The sequence below is a fragment of the Macrosteles quadrilineatus genome, unplaced genomic scaffold, assembly GCF_028750875.1.
Source record: "Macrosteles quadrilineatus isolate MER2022 unplaced genomic scaffold, UCM_ALF_1.0 Scaffold_2__2_contigs__length_208266976, whole genome shotgun sequence".
Lineage (NCBI taxonomy): Eukaryota > Metazoa > Arthropoda > Insecta > Hemiptera > Cicadellidae > Macrosteles > Macrosteles quadrilineatus.
The window spans coordinates 181645950-181665781 of NW_026542595.1; the positions used below are offsets into that span (position 1 = coordinate 181645950).

General features: G+C 34.9%; 2 protein-coding genes across 2 annotated transcripts in view; one reads left to right on the plus strand and one right to left on the minus strand.

The window, feature by feature from the left end:
- Nucleotides 1-655: 655 nt before the first annotated feature.
- LOC128987201 (protein transport protein Sec61 subunit alpha) lies at nt 656-14690 on the plus strand. The gene is made up of 9 exons (XM_054407946.1): nt 656-862; nt 5170-5237; nt 7633-7698; nt 9308-9518; nt 10005-10262; nt 10632-10798; nt 11130-11270; nt 13163-13411; nt 13782-14690. Exons 1-9 carry the CDS (start codon nt 856-858, stop codon nt 14043-14045), a joined length of 1431 nt encoding a protein of 476 aa, XP_054263921.1. The 5' UTR covers nt 656-855; the 3' UTR covers nt 14046-14690.
- Nucleotides 14691-15675: 985 nt separating this feature from the next.
- Nucleotides 15676-19832, minus strand: part of LOC128986698 (putative ATP-dependent RNA helicase DHX57) — a 37905-nt gene continuing 33748 nt past the window's right edge. The window contains exon 23 of the mRNA XM_054407188.1: nt 15676-18453. Within this exon, the coding sequence (XP_054263163.1) occupies nt 18310-18453 (144 nt within the window). The 3' untranslated portion in view covers nt 15676-18309. The remainder of the gene's footprint in view (nt 18454-19832) is intronic.

Below are 19832 nucleotides of genomic sequence, written 5' to 3' on the forward strand. Positions count from 1 at the left end.
GAACCCTGACTGGCATTGAGACAACAGATAGTTGCAGACCAGAGTTTAGGAGGTTAAAAATCCTGACCGTAGTCAACCTCTTCATACTACGGACTCTTACCATTGTCGACTCTTCCAGGACCTGTCGTCATCAGGAGGTGCACTCATATAACACAAGACGAAGAAATGATTACAACCTTCCTGCTCACAACACAAGGCTTTATGAAGAGAAACCCTCATACATGCGTGCCAAGTTTTTTAACGTCCTTCCCGTCCACTTGAAGTCTCTTCAACCCAGAAAACTGAAGAAAGAACTAAAGTGCTGGCTGTTACATAGACCATTTTATAGCCTGAATGAGTATTTGTCTTGGCAAGAACTTGAATAAATCATCACTGCAAGAACTCTGATCAGCTATTTTTTATTCTTAAAAAATAACAATTTGTATTGACTTTTATATAGCAACTGCACAATTCTGTATTGACGCCCTTTCAATCTTAAAGATTGTAAATAAAGTATTCTTGTATCTTGTATCTTGTATCTTGTATAGTAAGGTGTCCTTGTACCATTCTTTTAGTGGCTTTGCTCAAGCTGAAAGCCAACTTAACGGATGTCGCTTACTGCACCGGTCTGTGATGGCAGCTACGTCACCATAGTTTGTCTGTGGAATTGCTGTTGTTGCTACGTGTAAGGAAACGGTATAGTGGGATTGGGGGATTGGGCAGTGTTGTGATTAGAATTTCTCTTTTACGTCGGACTCGGAGTGGTCGTCGTGTCTAATTGTGCATGTAGGACTTTTGACAGTTTTATTAAATTTAGGCTAATAACGTTACATCTGTAAGGACTGGCTATTTCTGCGAAACACCCCCGCGCTCAAAATGGGAAGTAAGTATTGCAGTTTATTTGACGATGGCTAAAAATAGGTATTTTGAACCAACTCAGTTCAGTATGGGAGTTCATACGGATTAGTTATATTAAGTTAACTTAGTTGTAAAACTCAGTAATCATGGGTCTATTTTTTTTAGTCGTAATTGCCCTGATCTGCATACTGTAGCCTACTTAACTTTTCAAAATTATAGCCTAGCCTAGCTGTCTTACACTAACCTGGGTTGTGGTAGGACAATAGGCCATTAGAAATTCATCTTCATAGGCATAACGGTACTTCAGTATTAAACGGAGGCCACATTTTGTCAGCGCGCTGCGGCGGTTATGTTAGGTTGGGTTATCGTAAATATTATGTGTGTAGGACTTTCCTCGCTTCGTTATGAATCGAACGATACTTTCTATTATGATAACCCAACCTAACATAACCGCCGCAGCGCGCTGACAAAATGTGGCCTCCGTTTAATACTGAAGTACCGGCATAACTTACCTAGGCACTGTAGCTTAACTTACTAGCCTATCTCAAAGGACTTTATTTATTACTGTAGCCTACTGTCTGTGGCATTCTTGCTCAATATAACCTAGGCTTAGGCCTTCTCTGGCTGCTCTTCTCTGTAGTCTCGAAAACCAGAAAATAGTCAACCTAGGCCACAAGGCTATTTTAAATTTGCAAGAGGTGTGATGCTTGTTTATAAATTTACTTATGGCCACTAGCCTACCGTTAGATCAGACGATTTCTCAACTTACGCTAGACGCTTTTCGAAGTCCAGCATAGACTAATAAGTTACCAGCAGTGTCTTAAACCACTAAAATCCACTGACTTTCTCCTTTATTTTAAGTATAAGCCTTAAGCCGCGTTAACACAGGAGTTTCAAACAAAAAGTTGCAAACTTTAAGTAAAAATAAACTTAATTTAACTTTAATTGCAAACAGCAGTTGCAAACAGTAGTTTCAATTAAATGTTTGCAATTTTTATTTCATGATTTGTTTTCATGTTTCATGAAATTGTTTGAAATAATTTCTACCTTGATTATGACTGGCCTCGTCCTGGTTCCTCGGATCAGTCCTTCCGAGGATTTCAAGTGTCTAGTTATTACAACGCTGTGTCGTGTTGTCTAGGCCGAGACAATGCTGGGTGAACATCAGTAATTGTATAAATCATCAAATTAAAATTATTATTCATTTTAGCGAATTTCCCTATAGGGAAGTAGCTATTACCGTAGGTGGCACGGTAAGACCTAGACCCGGGACCGATTTACTTTTTCATTTTGATGTCCCCAGAGGCCAAAAACACTATTCGGTAATTATGTCGACCTCCAGTCAACGCTCTAAAAATTATTAATTTTTTTTCAATCTGTTCGTTTTTTAGTGCTGATTCCAAAAAATGATATTCATTTTTTGCGGAAACGTCCCGTTTTCCCGGAAAATGGGAAAAACGGGAAAAATAGTTTTTTGCCTAAAACCCATGTTGTGGGTACTCAAATTGTGCGGAATTTCCTCCTGAACAAGAATATGTAATTCGTATTACGATCGGACCACTATTAAGTAAAATATCACCGGAAAAGCGGCCGCTGGCTACTCCCCTCAAAACACAAAATTTTCCAATTTCTCTTTAGACCTTTTTAAAGAGCTTAAAAAAACAAATAATTTAGTATATAAAAGTATTTTTGTTCGATTATAAGTAACGGAGAAAATTAAAAAAATTGTAAATTTAAAATTCCCATGTTATTCTTATGGAGAATATTGTCAAATGTTGTAGTTTGCTTGTTTATGAATATATTTTGATCAAACTTGGCAAATTTATTTATTTTGTACCGTACTCCTTATCAATATACCACTATCAATATTTTACTCAAAAACACAATTTATTAGTTTCCTTGTAGCAGCAAACCTAGGTACTCGTTAAACCCAATGTTGATCAAAATATATTTAACTGAAAATCAATTCAGACAAATGGAAATTCGCTTAGTCGGCAGGTTTGCTGCGGCGGGGGTATTTAAAGATTACAAGGACCTAATTATAACCCTTTTAATTCACATGAGACGTTGTTATTTTAAAATTAGACGACCTTGTCATTTGAGGTTAGTGTTAATTCATTGATCCAGTCAAACAGCATTTTTCCGATTAATTTAACACTGCGTCGAGACACAGGGTCGCAGTGAGTGAGAGTGGAGGTGGTAGCGTAGGGGATGGCGGAGAAATGTTTCTGTTTCGTGTTTCAACGGCTCATTTTGACCGAAACTAGTGTTGCAAACAGAGAGGTTGCAACTCCCTTTGATCATTACCGACTTAAAGTGGAAGCAAAAATTTCTGTTGCAAACACTGAAAAACTGTTTGCAACAGCAAAATGTTTTGTCTAAAAATGTGCGCTTTTAGAGATGTTTGCAATTTCTGTTTGTAACTCGTGTTTCTAACTCCGGTGTAAACGCGGCTTTACCGTACTTACCTAGGCCTCCCATTTATTTATTTATACGGTACCATTAGGGAACTTAGTTGAACACTAACTTTGTATTTAGGCTAAGTTACCACTTGCCTATTCAATATAGGTAATTAACTTAACTTACTGTAGATAGAGTTTAGCATCTAGGCTTAACTTACCAATCCCTTATGTTTATCTGAAACCAAACGTTCTTGTTAAGCTCTTTCAAACGATAAGGTAACTTAGGCCTATTCATTTATCAAGACTGCAAAATTGTCTTTTAGGCATATAGGCCTACCTACATGTAAATATTTCACATTATGTAAGCCTAACAAACAATCAGGCCCTAAAGGGAAAAAGGCAAATACTGTATTTACCTTAGGCCTTCTTACACAGGGATATTATGTAATTTTTATGTATGTCAACTTACTTAGCATATTTTTCACGCTGAATCCAAAAGTGCAATCAGTTTTTGTCGGAGAGATTCCTAAGTAGCCGTAGTGGCCGTAAAACGAAGGTTAAGATTACAAACCTAAGGGTAGCCTAATTGAGCGGTACTGAAGGTAATTGTAATGTGGTCTGGACGGGGTCCGTACTGAGTGAGGAGTGAGGACTAGAGTGAGAAGAGCAAACAGCTGTTTATACTTGATCTAATGCGGAATGAAATCAAATCAATTTGTTCTGAAACCAAATAATCAGTTCTTATTTAGGCATATGTAAGGAAGGTAGGTCAGGTTTTATGCGGATTCGTGACTGTATTAAGTGTTTTGAAGTGAGGTTAGATTAGAAAGGTCAAGGTTAGGTTATAATGAACCAACTATTAATTTATGCTACCGGGTACTTCCAGACTGTTTTTGCAAAATTAAATATAGGCCTACCTTGTGAGTGAAACACAATGAAATAACGATATCAAAAATGTGCAAGCATTTAAATTAATGAGTCGGTTCATTAAAACCTACCTTACCCTTTACCTTCCTAAATAATCTAACCTCACTTCATAACACTTAATAGGCTACAGTCATGAATCTGCATAAAAACCGACCTACCTTCCTCACATGCCTTTTCTGACATGCCTTTTCTGACTTGAAATGTGATTTAAACATTGATATTAAGATTGGGTTAGGTTAGATTACATTATGTAACCTCAATTTATTAGCTGCTGATAGGCCTACATAAAATTATGCACTGTGGCACAATGGGATTACATACTATGGGATTATAGACTATGGCACGTTCATTAACCAATGTTGAGGATTGGAATGAGGATGATCATGAAGGCAGTGGCCTAGCTCTAGCTTCTATTATGTAGGCCTACTGATATTTTACGTGAACGAATTCTATTTTATTTTTATAATTTATGTTGATGTGATCAATAGTTTATGTATTGTAAGTTAATTGATTTATTGTATTTTCTAAACAGCACCAAAGTCCATTTTCTCTTAAAAATCTAGTCATTGCATATTGTAACTCTGATTTTACTCTCATGGCGTCGTGTGTGGTTTTGTCTGTTTAGTATCGAATCTAAACAACTGACAGATGTTAAACCACTCCTCAAACCCTTCACCCCTATGAGTGTTAGTCGCCACTAGAACTTGGACTCGTCCATACCACAAATATGTTAAAAAATCAACAAAACTGTAGCTAAATATTAATTATTTAACTGTACGGCCAATTAGGAATCTCTCCGACAAAAACTGATTGCATTTTTGGATTCAGGGTGAAAAATACTGTAAGTAGATATATCAAAATTACATAGGCCCTAATATCCCAGTGTAAGTACAGTAAATAATTAGGCTACCGAGAAAAATTATGTAGGCTACCGGTGAGAAAATAGATTCGTTCAAGATGAATGAAGCTTGATGATGACACAGACTGTATTTTTGTGTTCCAGTTAAATTCTTGGAGGTTATAAAACCATTCTGCAGCATACTACCAGAAATCGCAAAACCTGAAAGGAAGGTAAGAGAATAAAAGTCCTACAATAGGTACATACTTTCCTCTTGGTTTACTTTGAATTGTCCAGCTTTAACCCTCCAAGTGTCCATAGTAATGGTTTTAATGTTGGCCCATTTATTGCGCAATCACAGGGTTTTATTAAAATGTATTAAAATGTTTTATTAAAATGCATAACCTATCTTCTAGAAACTTAAAAACACTCTAAAGTTTACGGTTTTTGTTAAGTTTATTTATATAATTTTGTTTGGAAAATCATGGTCTTCAATGTAAGGGTAAAACATTCCAAAAAATATTGTCAACACTATTTTTGGCTTAAAAAATTTCTCAAAAATTATAAAATTAAAAAAAAATTTAGGTTTGCGCTCAATAATTTTTTTATAATCTATACCTAGTTTTACAAATATTTGAAACTAGCCACTTTGTTCTAGATTTTATGAGGATTCTAAAAATATAATAATAGAAGGAAGTTTTAATTTGCAATTGGGTGAAAAACAGATTATGTACATTTAGCGGGCTAAGAATGCATAACCTACTTCTTCAGGATCATCAACCAGCCCTTCAAAATCACTTAATCTTCTTATAATGCACTACGTATAATCACTACTTTTTATTTTTAACACTGAAACATTGATAAACACAACAAAACACATCAGTCATCGATGTGAGCTTAACCGCACGTCATCTGTCTGCTACAATATGATCGGAACTAAAATTAACCCTCCGAGTGTCATGCGTCGCTGCAGCGACTCACGAACACTGTTTACGGCGAAGGCTCTATGACTGACAAAATCGGATTGAACTGGATCTAGTTAGGTATCGTTCTTTTCGTTAGATTCTAAGCTTTCTCCAGAGGTCTGTCTCTAAGCGCATTATGTTCTCCGAGCTGATCGTAATTGTAGCAGACAGCTGATGTGCGTATTTGTAAACAGGTTAGTTAACCTCGGACCGATGACTGATGTGTTTTATTATGTTTATCATTGTTTTAGTGTTAAAAATCAAAAGTAGTGATATACGTGGTGCATTATAAGAAGATTTAAGTGATTTTGAAGGGCTGGTTGATGATCCTGTAGAAGTAGGTAGTGATATTGATGTAAATTACCAGCCAGATTCCTAGCTATGGTTAGGCTATGCATTCTTAGTTAAACACTATGTACTGAAATCTGTTTTTTGCCCATAACTTATTTATTTGCAAATCTACTTCCTTATATTATTATATATTTGTAATCCTCATAAAATTTAGAACAAAGTGGCTATTTTCAAATATTTATAGGCCTATAATTTATACAATTTCATTGAGCGCGAACTTATTTTTTTTCAATTTTTCCAAAATAATTTTTATTTTTACCTAAAAAATTTTTTTTGAAACAAACATTCCTTAGGTTTTATGTATGATATTGAAGCCCATGATTTTCCAAACAAAGTGGTATAAGTTATAGAACAGTAGAATTAACATTGTTTTAAGCTTTTCAGATCCGTTTTAATAAAACCTTGCAAATGCGCCAAAAATAGGCGGACATTAAGGCCTAAACTATGGACACTCGGAGGGTTAAAAGCGTCTAGAAACAGACATCAGGAGAAAGCTTTGAATCTGCCGAAGAAAAAAAACTAAGCCTACCTATCTCGATCCAGTTCAATCTGATTCAGTCAGTCCCAGAGCCTTCGGTGTTCAAACAATGTTTGTGAGTCGCAAAAGCGACGCATCACACCACAGCAGGTGTGATGTGCGACGCTTAACACTCGGAGGGTTAAATTAAGTTAAGTCACCTTAACTATTAAATTCAATGATAATTGACTGACAAAATAAAATAATAATTTCATCATAGGCCTAACTTATGGCAGTCACAAATGTCTTGTGTCATAAGCCCATACCTTGGCCCAGGTGATGCTGTAATTTTTAAAATAAAAGAGTTGTAAACATTGTGAAATTAACCAATGTACTACTACTACTGTCATTACTAGCACCCTAAAGCTAACTACCTTAACCAAGAACTACCACAACTTGCAGCTAAAAATGTGCTCATTATAAATGTGCACTCCCTACAATACGGTAATGAGTAAATAATATTGTATTAAGGCTGTATAAGTTATTAAGCTTTAAATTATTGGAAGGTGTAAATGTTTTTAACACACAATTTGCTAACATTGCAAATTACAAACTTAAGTTGTTAGTCTCATGGAAGATAAATCAATCTTAGACCTACTTAAACTCGATGTAGTAACTGGAAACGTTTTATGCACACATCAGCTGGACAATCATTGCCAACCAGTTTTTTTTATCTTAGACTGATTTAACTCATTACAACATTACTTAGACTGTTCTTGTAAGTATCCACATTTCCTGATCCTAGTCTTTAAAGACCTCTTGGGATAATCCAAAAACCATATTTATTTTTTTCAGATCCAGTTTAGAGAAAAGGTGTTATGGACGGCAATCACCCTCTTCATATTCTTAGTATGCTGTCAAGTAAGTTGAAAACTGTTTTTTATGGTCTCACTCAAATTATAGGCTCGACATTCTTCTAGTAGGTTAGATAAGAATGGGATATATTCTCACATCAGCTTACCTGAAGTTTCAATTTGTCAGTAGGCCTACCATATAACTCCATATACAGGGTGTCCCGGAACTCTCTACCAATATTTTAGGGCATTGTTCCTGGGTAAGAAACATATCTAAATATCATATTTAAATTGTCCGGAAGTCCTTATTTACTCAGATAGCCGCCATTTTGTTTTTTTCACTTATTAATTTTTTTCTGAAGATTGGTTAAACATACGAAGTTGAAACTTTGCACAAACATTTATGACAACTAGACAAAGCTACAAAAAAATTATGACGATTTTTCAAATTCATAAAACAAAATGGCGGCTGATTAAAATTTTGTTTCTTAAATTTCTCGAAAACCGTTGATTTTACAAAAATTTTACAAGAATAGCTTTTTTATTGCAATTTTATTAAAAATCGATCGACACCTTAATCTTTAAGATCGGACGAGTATTAACTGAGATATGGCAGTTTTAGTGATAAGTGACCACTTTCAGCATGCGCTGCAACTAATATCCGGCGGTCAAGTATCACTAAAACTGCCATATCTCAGTTAATACTCGTCCGATCTTAAAGATTAAGGTGTCGATCGATTTGTAATGAAATTGCCTTAAAAAAGTTATTCTTGTAAAATTTTAAACAGCCGCCATTTTGTTTTATGAATTTGAAAAATTGTCCTAATTTTTTTGTAGCTTTGTCTAGTTGTCATAAATGTTGTTGCAAAGTTTCAACTTCGTATGTTTAACCAATTTTCAGGAAAAAATTAATAAGTGAAAAAAACAAAATGGCGGCTATCTGAGTAACTAAGGACTTCCGGACAATTTAAATATGATATTTAGATATGTTTCTCACCCAGGAACAATGCCCTAAAATATTGGTAGAGAGTTCCGGGACACCCTGTATAGCCTAATCACACAAAATAAAAAACGTTTGCTGTTAGATTTGAGCTTATAACTTACCCATTATATATTTTTTATACTTTTGCCTAAACTCAAAAATGTCATCTTACACCCTACTAAAAATGTTGCAAACTCAGTTAGGCCTCTATGACCAAATTTTAAGCAATCATGTTGCCTATGGTTCTTGGTTATTATTCCTCTTGTTAGTTTCAAGAAGAAGATTAAAATTTGAATTTATGTTTCATGATAAGTTAGCCTCTGGATTAAGACGTATGGCAAGATTAAAAAGGTTTGAATTACCTGTTGCATCAATTAATCCTGATGCTGTTATTTATAACACACCAGGATCAATTGACGCAACAGGTAATTTAAACCTTTCTTGAATTTAACTTATGTGTCTTTAGACAAAAAACCAGTTCTTTCAGGGAGTGCTGCCAAGGTCTAACTTACTACATACTGCTTCATAATTTAATTTTTCCACTTCAATTGTACACAATCTGCAACACCATTCTCTATCCTGAAATTGAGCAAAACCCAATGACTAAAGTGTTAAACAATTAACCAGAATTGCAATTCTACTTCAATGTTCTGCAACCAAACTTGTCAGGGCCTGATTGTAATTTGTATTCCAGATCCCACTGTTCGGAATCATGAGTTCCGACTCAGCAGATCCATTCTACTGGATCCGTGTGATTCTGGCTAGTAACCGAGGAACATTGATGGAGCTGGGAATCTCGCCTATCGTCACCTCTGGCCTCATCATGCAGCTGTTGGCTGGTGCCAAGATCATTGAGGTCGGAGACACGCCCAAAGACAGAGCGTTGTTTAACGGTGCTCAAAAATGTAAGTCTCCAGATCCATCTTTGGTTATGGGGTTGATACTGTGTTTATTTTGGAACTTAAGTAAATAGGATGCCTAAGACATTGTCTGACGATGTAGTGAAAAGAAAACACCATCTTAAGCTGGGTTTTCCTAGGTGCGGAATCAGCGAGCGGAGAGAGGAACGCGGAGAGCGGAATTGAAATTAACATGGCATTTTGCTCCGGTTGTAGGAAAACAGTAACATTAAATTGCCTAAGACAAGTGGAGTCCGCTCTCCGCGTTCCTCTCTCCGTTCGCCGATTACGTGCCTAGGAAAACCCGGCTTTAACGATGAAGTGAAATTACTATCTCACTTCCTATTAAAAGCAGGCATTTTGAAATAGGCCTAATAGATTATTCAGCATACCTACAATCATTTTTTGTGAGCTAGTGGGGTTACACTGATCTCCCATCTTTACTTCCCATCACAAAATAGTGTTAAAGACTTATGTACCTGTCTTGTCTAGTGTTTGGCATGGTGATCACCGTTGGACAGGCTATCGTCTACGTGATGACAGGAATGTACGGGGATCCCTCGGAGATCGGCGCAGGTGTCTGTCTGCTCATCATCATCCAGCTGTTTGTTGCGGGTTTGATTGTGTTGCTGCTTGATGAGTTGCTACAGAAGGGCTACGGTCTTGGGTCTGGTATCTCACTGTTCATTGCTACCAACATTTGTGAAACCATCGTCTGGAAGGCTTTCAGCCCTGCAACTGTCAACACAGGTAATGGGTTTAATGGTCTTTTATTGTTAGTTTAGATACTGTGGATGATGGTAAAGCTACAGCCCATTTTCATAAAAGTAACTTAGGTTTATAATTTTAAAACTATGAGGAGTTAAAGAACTCGTAGTTGCCTTAGAGTACTTTGCAATATATTAGTAGTCTTATTCACTACCGGTACGGTAAGTAAAAAGACAGAAAGGTTTTATATCAAATTTTTTGTTTTGCCGAAGTAGGCTAAGGTATGCAACGAAAATGTTAACTAGTAAGATGACTATTCCAACCTAGATGCTTTTGATGTACCTACTTTACCAGACAGTTTCATATTTTACTCAATAATTTTGTTACTACCGGGGAATAATTTTGTTCCAGGTAGAGGAACTGAGTTTGAAGGAGCTGTCATTGCTCTGTTTCATCTTCTGGCCACTAGACAAGATAAGGTCAGAGCTCTGCGTGAAGCTTTCTACAGACAGAACCTTCCCAATCTGATGAATCTTTTGGCTACTGTCCTCGTCTTTGCTATCGTCATATACTTCCAGGTAGGTTTAAGTGTTATACAGAGTGTTAAATGGTAAATATTTAGTTACTCTATGGTTGCATGTTGTTAATGAGTAATGTCATGTGTAAGTTTTACACATTGTGTTTTTATCATCTTTGAAATCCTGGAATTTCCCCTTAATTATATTTATAAATATTTTGCTTAACACCCTAATAACATAAGTTATGTTAATATTTCTCAATCCAAACCTAACGGTGTTCACCATTGTCGGCAATCAGGAACAACTTAAAGACTAATTCGGAATACTTAGAAGATTTCCGTGTGCATTACTACGTTTGCTGGATTCAATAATATTCACTGATGTTTTGCAGGGATTCCGTGTAGATCTTCCCATCAAATCCGCTCGCTACAGGGGTCAGTACAGCAGCTACCCTATCAAACTGTTCTACACTTCCAACATACCAATCATCCTGCAGTCTGCTCTCGTCTCTAACCTCTACGTTATCTCTCAGGTAAGCTTATCACTATTGGGGATGTACGGGACAAGATTGTGTACTTGCAATGTAAAAGTTTGTTTATTAGCAGCAGAGTGCCAGAGTCGGCAAATTAAATTGCCCTCGTTTTTAAGCCTCGTTAATTATAATCTCACTATCAACTTTTATCCTAACAGGGCTAAACAGGTTCTTCTATGATCTAGTCGATCATCTGCATTCAATATTTTCTGACCATTCCTAAATCGTTTTGATGAATGGGAGAGTTTTGCTAAATGTAAAATAATAAATAATTTTGCTAGTCTTGATTTTTTTCTAATCTATTTTCCCATGTGTAAAAAATTAAGAGTTAAAAGGTTCCTGTGGTATAGGAACTAGGGTTAACATACATACATTACTTAAATTTAAAACTACATCGTAATTTCACTGAGTTTCTAAAATCAACCTTAGGTAAATTACTTTGAAATACTCTCCATTTACATATCTCTGGTACAGGGTACAGATAAGGATATTCTAATCTTGCCCATTTGCATTCCTGAATTATGATTCATTAGAAACAATTTAGTAGGGATGGACGAGATTGGATTTTTAGTTTGAGACGAGACGAGATTTTTTATTTCTCATAAAATTTCGAGACGGGATTTCCCTTCTCATACACAACGGGAAATGCACGTTCGGAATTTTTACCTGATTTTGTAACATTGTTAGATGACTGTTTAAATACAAAAATAATGATAATAGGCAAGAATATTTACAATCTTTTATTAAAAAACATCAGCATAACATTTTTTTATTTATCACGCCTAACTTAAAAATGCCTACGATAAGGAAACATAGTGATATCAGTTAGGATAGAGTTCAACTTATCCTAAAATAAAATAAATCATAAAATAAAATATTAATTTATATAAAATAGTTACTTGTTTTGACTTTTTTATAGTAATAAAACATTCCTCACACTGCTAACACTTAACAAAACTTCTCAAATGTTATTAAAATAATTCAAGTAATATTTACATTTGAAGAATTAATTCAATAAGAACGCCTTCGCAAAGGAAACGCAACTACAACACGCTCCTGTATTGCGGGTATTGCATTGACTTTCTGCAGGCGTTTTTAATATTTTATTTTTTATTTTTTTTTTTTAATTCTCGTCTCGATAAAAATCACGGCCAAAAAGAAATCTCGTCTTGAAAATTTCCCGAAATTTCGAGACTTGACCATCCCTACAATTTAGTGGACTTAGGCTTGGTTAGTAAAGTTGTGACAGATCTTGATAAGGATGCTCCCTAAGCAAATTCCAGTGAATTGAAAATGACTCATATTTACATAAGAGATAGTGTGGAGCAGATGGGCAGATAGCATGGTTTTGTCAAGCTGTGTTATTGAACTGACACTAAAAAAATATTGCTAATTCATTATTAACTATTATATAGTCGCTCTACGCGAGGGATTTAGTTTGCATCTGCAATTTTGGTAAAAAGAGAGAATACAACAATGTAGCTTTCAATATTTCTATCCCAAACATATATCTATTTCCAAATCAACTGATTGTTTTTAAATATTTACCACATATGCCGCAAAGAAAAATGGATGGTGTATAATGTATGGAAGAGTACTAAGTGCTCTTGTGCTGGTAGCGTTGCTGGCTTGTATTTAGTGTCTCAGACTTTAGTGTGAGTGGTATGAGTTTAATTCCTTGCATATTTGTAACTTAAATTTTATGGGCTTGGACAGCTTACCCTTTTTAAGTGTTTGTAATTCCATACCCTAAATTACTTTGGCCTTGACATTACAATAACAACATTTCCACCATGAAACGCACTTAGTGTAGTGTATACAGTGGTAGGTCCATTAAGTTGCAGTCACTACACACCTGTATGGTAGGCCTAACTCAAGTATCTCTGTGTCAGATGTTAGCAGTCAAGTTCCATGGCAATCTGTTTGTCAACCTGCTGGGAGTGTGGGCTGACGTGGGAGGTGGTGGTCCCGCCAGAGCTTACCCTGTAGGCGGACTTTGCTACTATCTCTCACCCCCGGAGAACCTGGGACATATCCTGGAGGATCCCATCCACGCTGTTCTCTACATCGTCTTCATGCTGGGCTCCTGCGCCTTCTTCTCCAAGACTTGGATCGACGTTTCCGGCAGCTCTGCCAAGGATGTAAGTGAAAAATTGTAGAACTCAGTAGATGCTTGTTAATTCAGCATAGGTCGGGGACTTTGTGTGAGACTATTGGAAATGTCAGATTACTGAACATATTCTAAAATCTGCCATTATGGTAAGGCTAGCGTAAATACTGCTTATTTTAAACGAAATAAATCATTGCCAATTATTTAAATTTTTATTGTGATTATTGAGTAGTGGTTTTAAAATGCTAAAACAAATAACACACCCCTGGATTCAACCGACTGCAACTGAAATCTGCCGATCCCTACCGATGTTGCCAATAGCTCCATGTCAGAACTAGCACCCACAAAGGAAGATTAGTAGGAGAGGGAATGTACTAGCTTATTTTTTGTGCTAATTTCAGGTGGCAAAACAGCTGAAGGAGCAGCAGATGGTGATGAGAGGTCACAGAGATAACTCTATGATCCACGAACTCAACAGATACATCCCCACTGCAGCTGCCTTCGGTGGTCTTTGCATCGGAGCCTTGTCCGTCCTCGCTGACTTCATGGGAGCGATCGGCTCAGGAACCGGTATCCTATTGGCCGTCACCATCATCTACCAGTACTTTGAGATATTCGTCAAAGAGCAGAGCGAGATGGGCGGAATGAGCACGCTGCTTTTCTAAGTTGTTACGAAGCTTTAGGAGTTTTAATAAATTGTTATTTATTTGTGTCGATTTAGTGGTGAAAAAGACATTACATACTTGTCACATTGACAAACTTCTGCTAGACGACGCCAACTGTTAAATGTAATTTTGTACTTTAAATGACATTAAAAAATGTGAAAACTATTGGATTATTATTTTGAATCTTGGTTGTGTATTCGGTTTCATGTTTGTGTGATTTGATGTAAATGAAATTTTAATATATTTTTGAGGATCCATGTGCAGCTGTGTAATATGATAATCTGCAATTTGTTTAACTAGTTTTATTTTGCTTGTTTATACTTATCCGTGGTTTTTCAGCTTTTAATTTATTCAAGTCGCTCTACTGTAATGGAAATTTTAATTGAATTTTGCCTAATATTAACAATTATTTATGCATAAGTTTAGGTTAACTGTACCAATACTATGTATTGGTATTGTTTTATAAATACCTACCTTATAGTTTATTGTATTTAAAACAAAGGATATATTTACTTCAAGTTCCGTGCATATTCTCATCTCATGGTGTGGGGCGACCACTGATCATATTTCATTCCTCATTTCAACATTCGTTATTGTAATTTTGTACTATAAAATGACACTGAATAAACGTGTCCAGAAGTACAAGTGTTAATTATTCCATTACCTGCCTATTGAGTCAGTGTAAATGGGATTACTACTGAATGCTTATAGTATTGGTCTACAATCTGGAGGCTGCTAGTTAGGTCATGGGAAATTCAGCAGCTTTTTGATGGTTTTGGACTGGACCCAGCTGTCTTTGATCATGGTTGAAGAACCAGCTTATCATAGTCAGCAACAAAGATACATAAACGGTATCAGCATTCTGACACATACTTTCTCCCATAAGTTTGTCAACAACCTTTATCATGTGTAAGCGGTGAACGTAAATATACGGCCAAAACCAGAAATTTCGAACCTCAAAACCGAAAATTAAAAAATCAAATCCCGAATCTCAAAACTGAAACGCAAAACTTTTTTATTTGCCCAGTCAAGGCAAATTATTTATCTCAAAACAAATTAAGATAATAATAATTTGAATATGTGGCTAATAAACTAAACCTAAAAATATTTTTAATAAAATACAAACACTAAAATAAATATAAGTAATAGATGAATTAAAACATTTAGTGGTCAATAATATTATTTGGTTTAGTAAATACCGGTATGAAACTGTATATAGTAAATTGTTCTAGTATTAGTAATTATTTAATTTATGATACCTATTGCTGTTCAATATTATTAGTTACATTGGCGTTACTGAAGATTTGTTTGCTCCATTGCTGCCAGCGAGTGTAAACAGTGTTGCAAAAATACAGTAATGATGCAAAAAATTTCAATTTCAAAACAATACAAGAACTTCCCAAATCTTTAATTTTAAACCATAAAATCTCGAAACCGAAACTTTTTTAAAGTTTTGATGGTTTTAAGATTTGAGATTCGGTTTTAAGATATCACTACAAGGAATCATATTTGGGTTGAAGTAAACCTTAGTTTGCTTTACTTTTGGATACTGGAATACTTGCAAGTTCTAAGAACTCATAAATAAGCTAAACAATCAACAAATAAAGGAGTAAGGGAAAAACAAGAAAAGTCAAAAATAATAATTGGTTTTTAATTAATCAAATAATTTTTGGCCAATACAAATGACATTACAAGCATTGAACATTTTTCAAAATCTTTAGAGTTCTGCGGGACATAAATTTGTGATAGGATAGGACATACCTATACCTACTATTTTAACAGATTAATTAGAACAAAATAAATTTCAATGACTAGTTAACAGAGTAAATTAATCATAAAATAGTCGTTATATTATCTAAGATTCCTGTAATCTCTTGGAATTCACTTTTGTCCCAATAACAAACATTGGCAATATATTGTTCGGTCCCAACCTCTGCACATCTCTAAATTTATTGAACAGGCAGATTGATTTTTTAATAGGCTATGGTTTAATGTTTGTTAATAAATTACGGTTAATTCCATTACAATATAAAAAAAGGCAATGTGGAGTAAGGAATTTATCAAAAACTACGGAAATAATATAAAAAATAAAATAATTTATCAAGCTTACGCAAACAAATTCAAACTGACTATAAAGCATGCCACTTCCATTTAACAGCAGAGCATTTGTGACAACAAAGTTCAATAATTGCAAACAACTTTGGTTATGAGTTAATAATATATGCCAAAACAAGTATACAAACTGTTGCTTTGGTCCAATTACACTTACATGACAAATTTTAGTTTAGATTTTTAATACCCCAGGATACTTGGGTATTCTGATAATTTTGACAATCAAATTTACATTGTTAGGATAAACTAATAAAATGTTAGAGCTTGCAATATTCTACAGCAGGCTAGTTAGTTATAAAACTAGTGAAGTTTCTTACCAATGATAACGAATGCAGGGGTTTAGTGTATCTAATGTTCTACAGTATATTGAACCAACTATCCCTACTCTTGGATAGGAAAAATGGCTTTTGGACCTTGTGGATAGCTTCATATGTGTTTATTAATTTATGTTCATCATGATAAAACCTTAACCATCAACTACTGTATTATACCTCTGGATACATTTCCCAAAATGAACAAAAGTTTCTTTTTAATTTGGAAATAAAATGTCTAATGTTCAATTTCATTTATATTTGTTCTGAAATATAAATTTTTTTTTTATTTAAATAATAAAAAAAAATTCAGATAAAATTAAATTCTTTCGAGGGAATTATTTAGTCCATCTAAATGTTAAAATCCAGGATTACTTTGACAAACTCAAAAACTATTGAAGATATTGTTTATTTATAAGTTAAGAGACATGAACCAGTGTCAAGAGTTGGTATTCAATAAATAAATAGCACAGATAAATTATGAAAATAAATTAAGGACAGACATGACTTAAATAAATTGCCTAGATAAACTTTAAAGCTGTTGTAACAATAAATACAGTAGTAATATAAGTCTTCTTTCCTATGTGTCAATAATTATCCTACAAATCGAAACGTACAAGAGTTGTTTAGAAAGTAGGGAATGTTTTTTTACCTACGACCGTTTTTTAAAGTAGCCATTTCAGTCCAGTTCTTAGAATTGAAAAGTTTTACTTTACAGCTGTTTACTTTCATATCCGCATAGTTTCATTTCATATCCGCATAGTTTTCTCATATCCACACAGGTAACGAACCAATGAGGTTCAAGTATTGAGAGAAAAGAATTAAAATTGTAATGCTTCGAACGTCAACTCAATTTAATTGTTGATCCGACTTGTTCATGTTGATACTCGCGTATTCTTAATTAAGCTGGTGGAAGTCCAAAAATAAATGAAATATTTGCCGAATTGTACCTGATACAATATTATTTATGGTAAGAATGCTGCTAGCAATGTAATATTTAACGAAGTTTAACAAACCCGTAATTACAGGAAATCAGCTGATTATACAACAAGTCGTTGCATCACTTTCAGTGGCAATGACAATACACGAAAACATAACCTCTCTAAAAAGTTATCATTAGTGATTGTTAGTAATTAAATCCAGATTGATAGCAATTAAAAAACGGTCGTAGGTAAAGTAGTGTACGCAACTCGCGCTTTACGACACTCGTAGAAGTTTTTAAGGCACTCGCCAAGGCTCGTGCCTTAAATTTTCTACTCGTGTCGTAAAGACTCACTTAACGCAATCGTTGCGTAAACTACTATTCTGATACTGATGGATGCATTAGCTGTACAATTTCTAGTACAGACCTGTTCTTTTTTTCACTGACAGTCCAGCCATCACAAAAGAAGGGTCACTGCGCAATATTACAGTTTAAAAAGTGTGCTGAAATTAAAAATCTCACTAGTTGTAAAATGTGGAATGTAATACAGAGAAATGTTTATGCACGAGTTGCTGATCGTAGTCTTAATGTTTTTAAGTATTGCCAACTTATTTCAACTTGTCTTACGTGTTTAAAAGCACACTGTTTTTGTTTGTTGTTTTGTGTTGTTTGGTTGGACTTCTGTTGTACCTTAGTCAGGTGACTCTAGGACAACATTCTTTACTTTCCGAACAGCTCTTGTAACATCCTAAAACAACAATATAACAAGGCATTTATACTAATCAATATAAAACGTTATCACATTTAGGCCTACTGTTAGCCTTATGCTTTGACAAAATTACAGTATTACATCACAGTACAAAATATATAAAAAAATAATTTTTGTACATACAAATTTGTCTACCTAAGAGCACTATTGTCAACCGTGTGTAACCAGATAGGTAATTGTGGAAAGTATCTTTTTGCCCCGTGGATCCGTCAACAGATTCAGAGAGGGATCCTTAATTTTTTGATCCATCAACTTCAACAGTTCCTTTTGCATTGTTTGTAGCAACTCGCCAATCTGAAACATGATTTAGCATCATATGAAAAAAAATTGAAACAAGACTGTGAAACTGGATTCAGAGAAAAGCTGCCAAAAAAGCAAAAATACCCCCGCCGCAGCAAACCTGCAGACTAAGCGAATTTCCATTTGACTGATTGGATTTACACTGAAATGTCTACTTAAAAATATAACATTTATTCTTGATTTAAATAGAATTAGTTTAACAAGTACTTAGGTTTGCTGCATCAGGGAGGGTAAAACTTTTTTTTTGTAAAATGTGAATAGTTAGTAAGAAATAAAAACATTTTCCAAATTTGATCAAAATATGTTCACAAACAAGCAAACTACAACAGTTTACTTATTCTCCATAAGAATAACATGAGAATTTTAAATTTACAATTTTTTGGAATTTTCTCCGTAACCATTAGGCGCATAATAACGCTTCAATATACTAAATTATTTGTTTTTTTAAGCTCTACAAAATGGTTTGGAAAGAAATTGCTAAATTTTATGTTTTTTGGGTCAAAAATGGGAAAAACCTATTTTTACCCCATAAAACCCCCCGTAAACCCCCGTTCCCATGGTCTGATCATGCTGGATCGCGAACTCGTTCGAATAAACATACGTTTACACGTTTGTACCAAATTTCATCAAAATCGGATCATTTTTGCTCGAGTTATCGTGCTGACGGACACATATATATATATATATAAATATATAAATATATATATATATATATATATATATGAATTTGAACGGATGGTGTTTTTGGCCTCTAGGGACCTCAAAATGAAAAAAAAATCTGTCCTGCGTCCAGGTCTTACCATGAGTACTACGGTAATAGCTTATTCCCTATATGGGAAATTCGCTAACAGTGTCTCTCATTTGTCCCCATCATTAAAGGTTGAGTTTCTGGGGAGGTTTTATAAGCCGTCTTGATATGGATGTTATTTTAGCTGAAGATTTCCCAGAGGTGTCTGGAGGAACCATTAAACAGTTTCTCATTTCTTCATCGATTCAATGATCCAACTGACCATCTGATTGACGTTTGTGGTTAACCGTTTAAAACTTAGTTATGTACGTACCGTTGTCTATGGATTCGATTATCCATCTGACCACTTGTTGATGGTGAATGGTTGTGGTTACTTTCCTTTAGAATATTTTGCATTGGTCGCAGGTGAAACCGGTTTCTTCAAAACTATGGTTCCTTTGTCAGTCAGCACTTAAAAGATTGTAGTGAGTTTAGCTTTTTTACCACTTGTCCTTCATGTTCCAGATCAGATATCCAAACTTTGGTTCCTGGGTTTAGATTAGATAAGGGTCGAACACCATGTCTTCGATCATAATTTCGTTTGTAGTTTTGTCTATTAATTAATACATGGTGCAGTCTTTATTTG

Excerpts from the sequence above, each read along its gene's own strand:
- LOC128987201 (XM_054407946.1), top strand. Across the intron at positions 9,519-10,004 it reads GTTTAACGGTGCTCAAAAAT|TGTTTGGCATGGTGATCACC; the intron begins GTAAGTCTCCAG and ends TGTCTTGTCTAG. Across the intron at positions 13,412-13,781 it reads CCGGCAGCTCTGCCAAGGAT|GTGGCAAAACAGCTGAAGGA; the intron begins GTAAGTGAAAAA and ends TGCTAATTTCAG.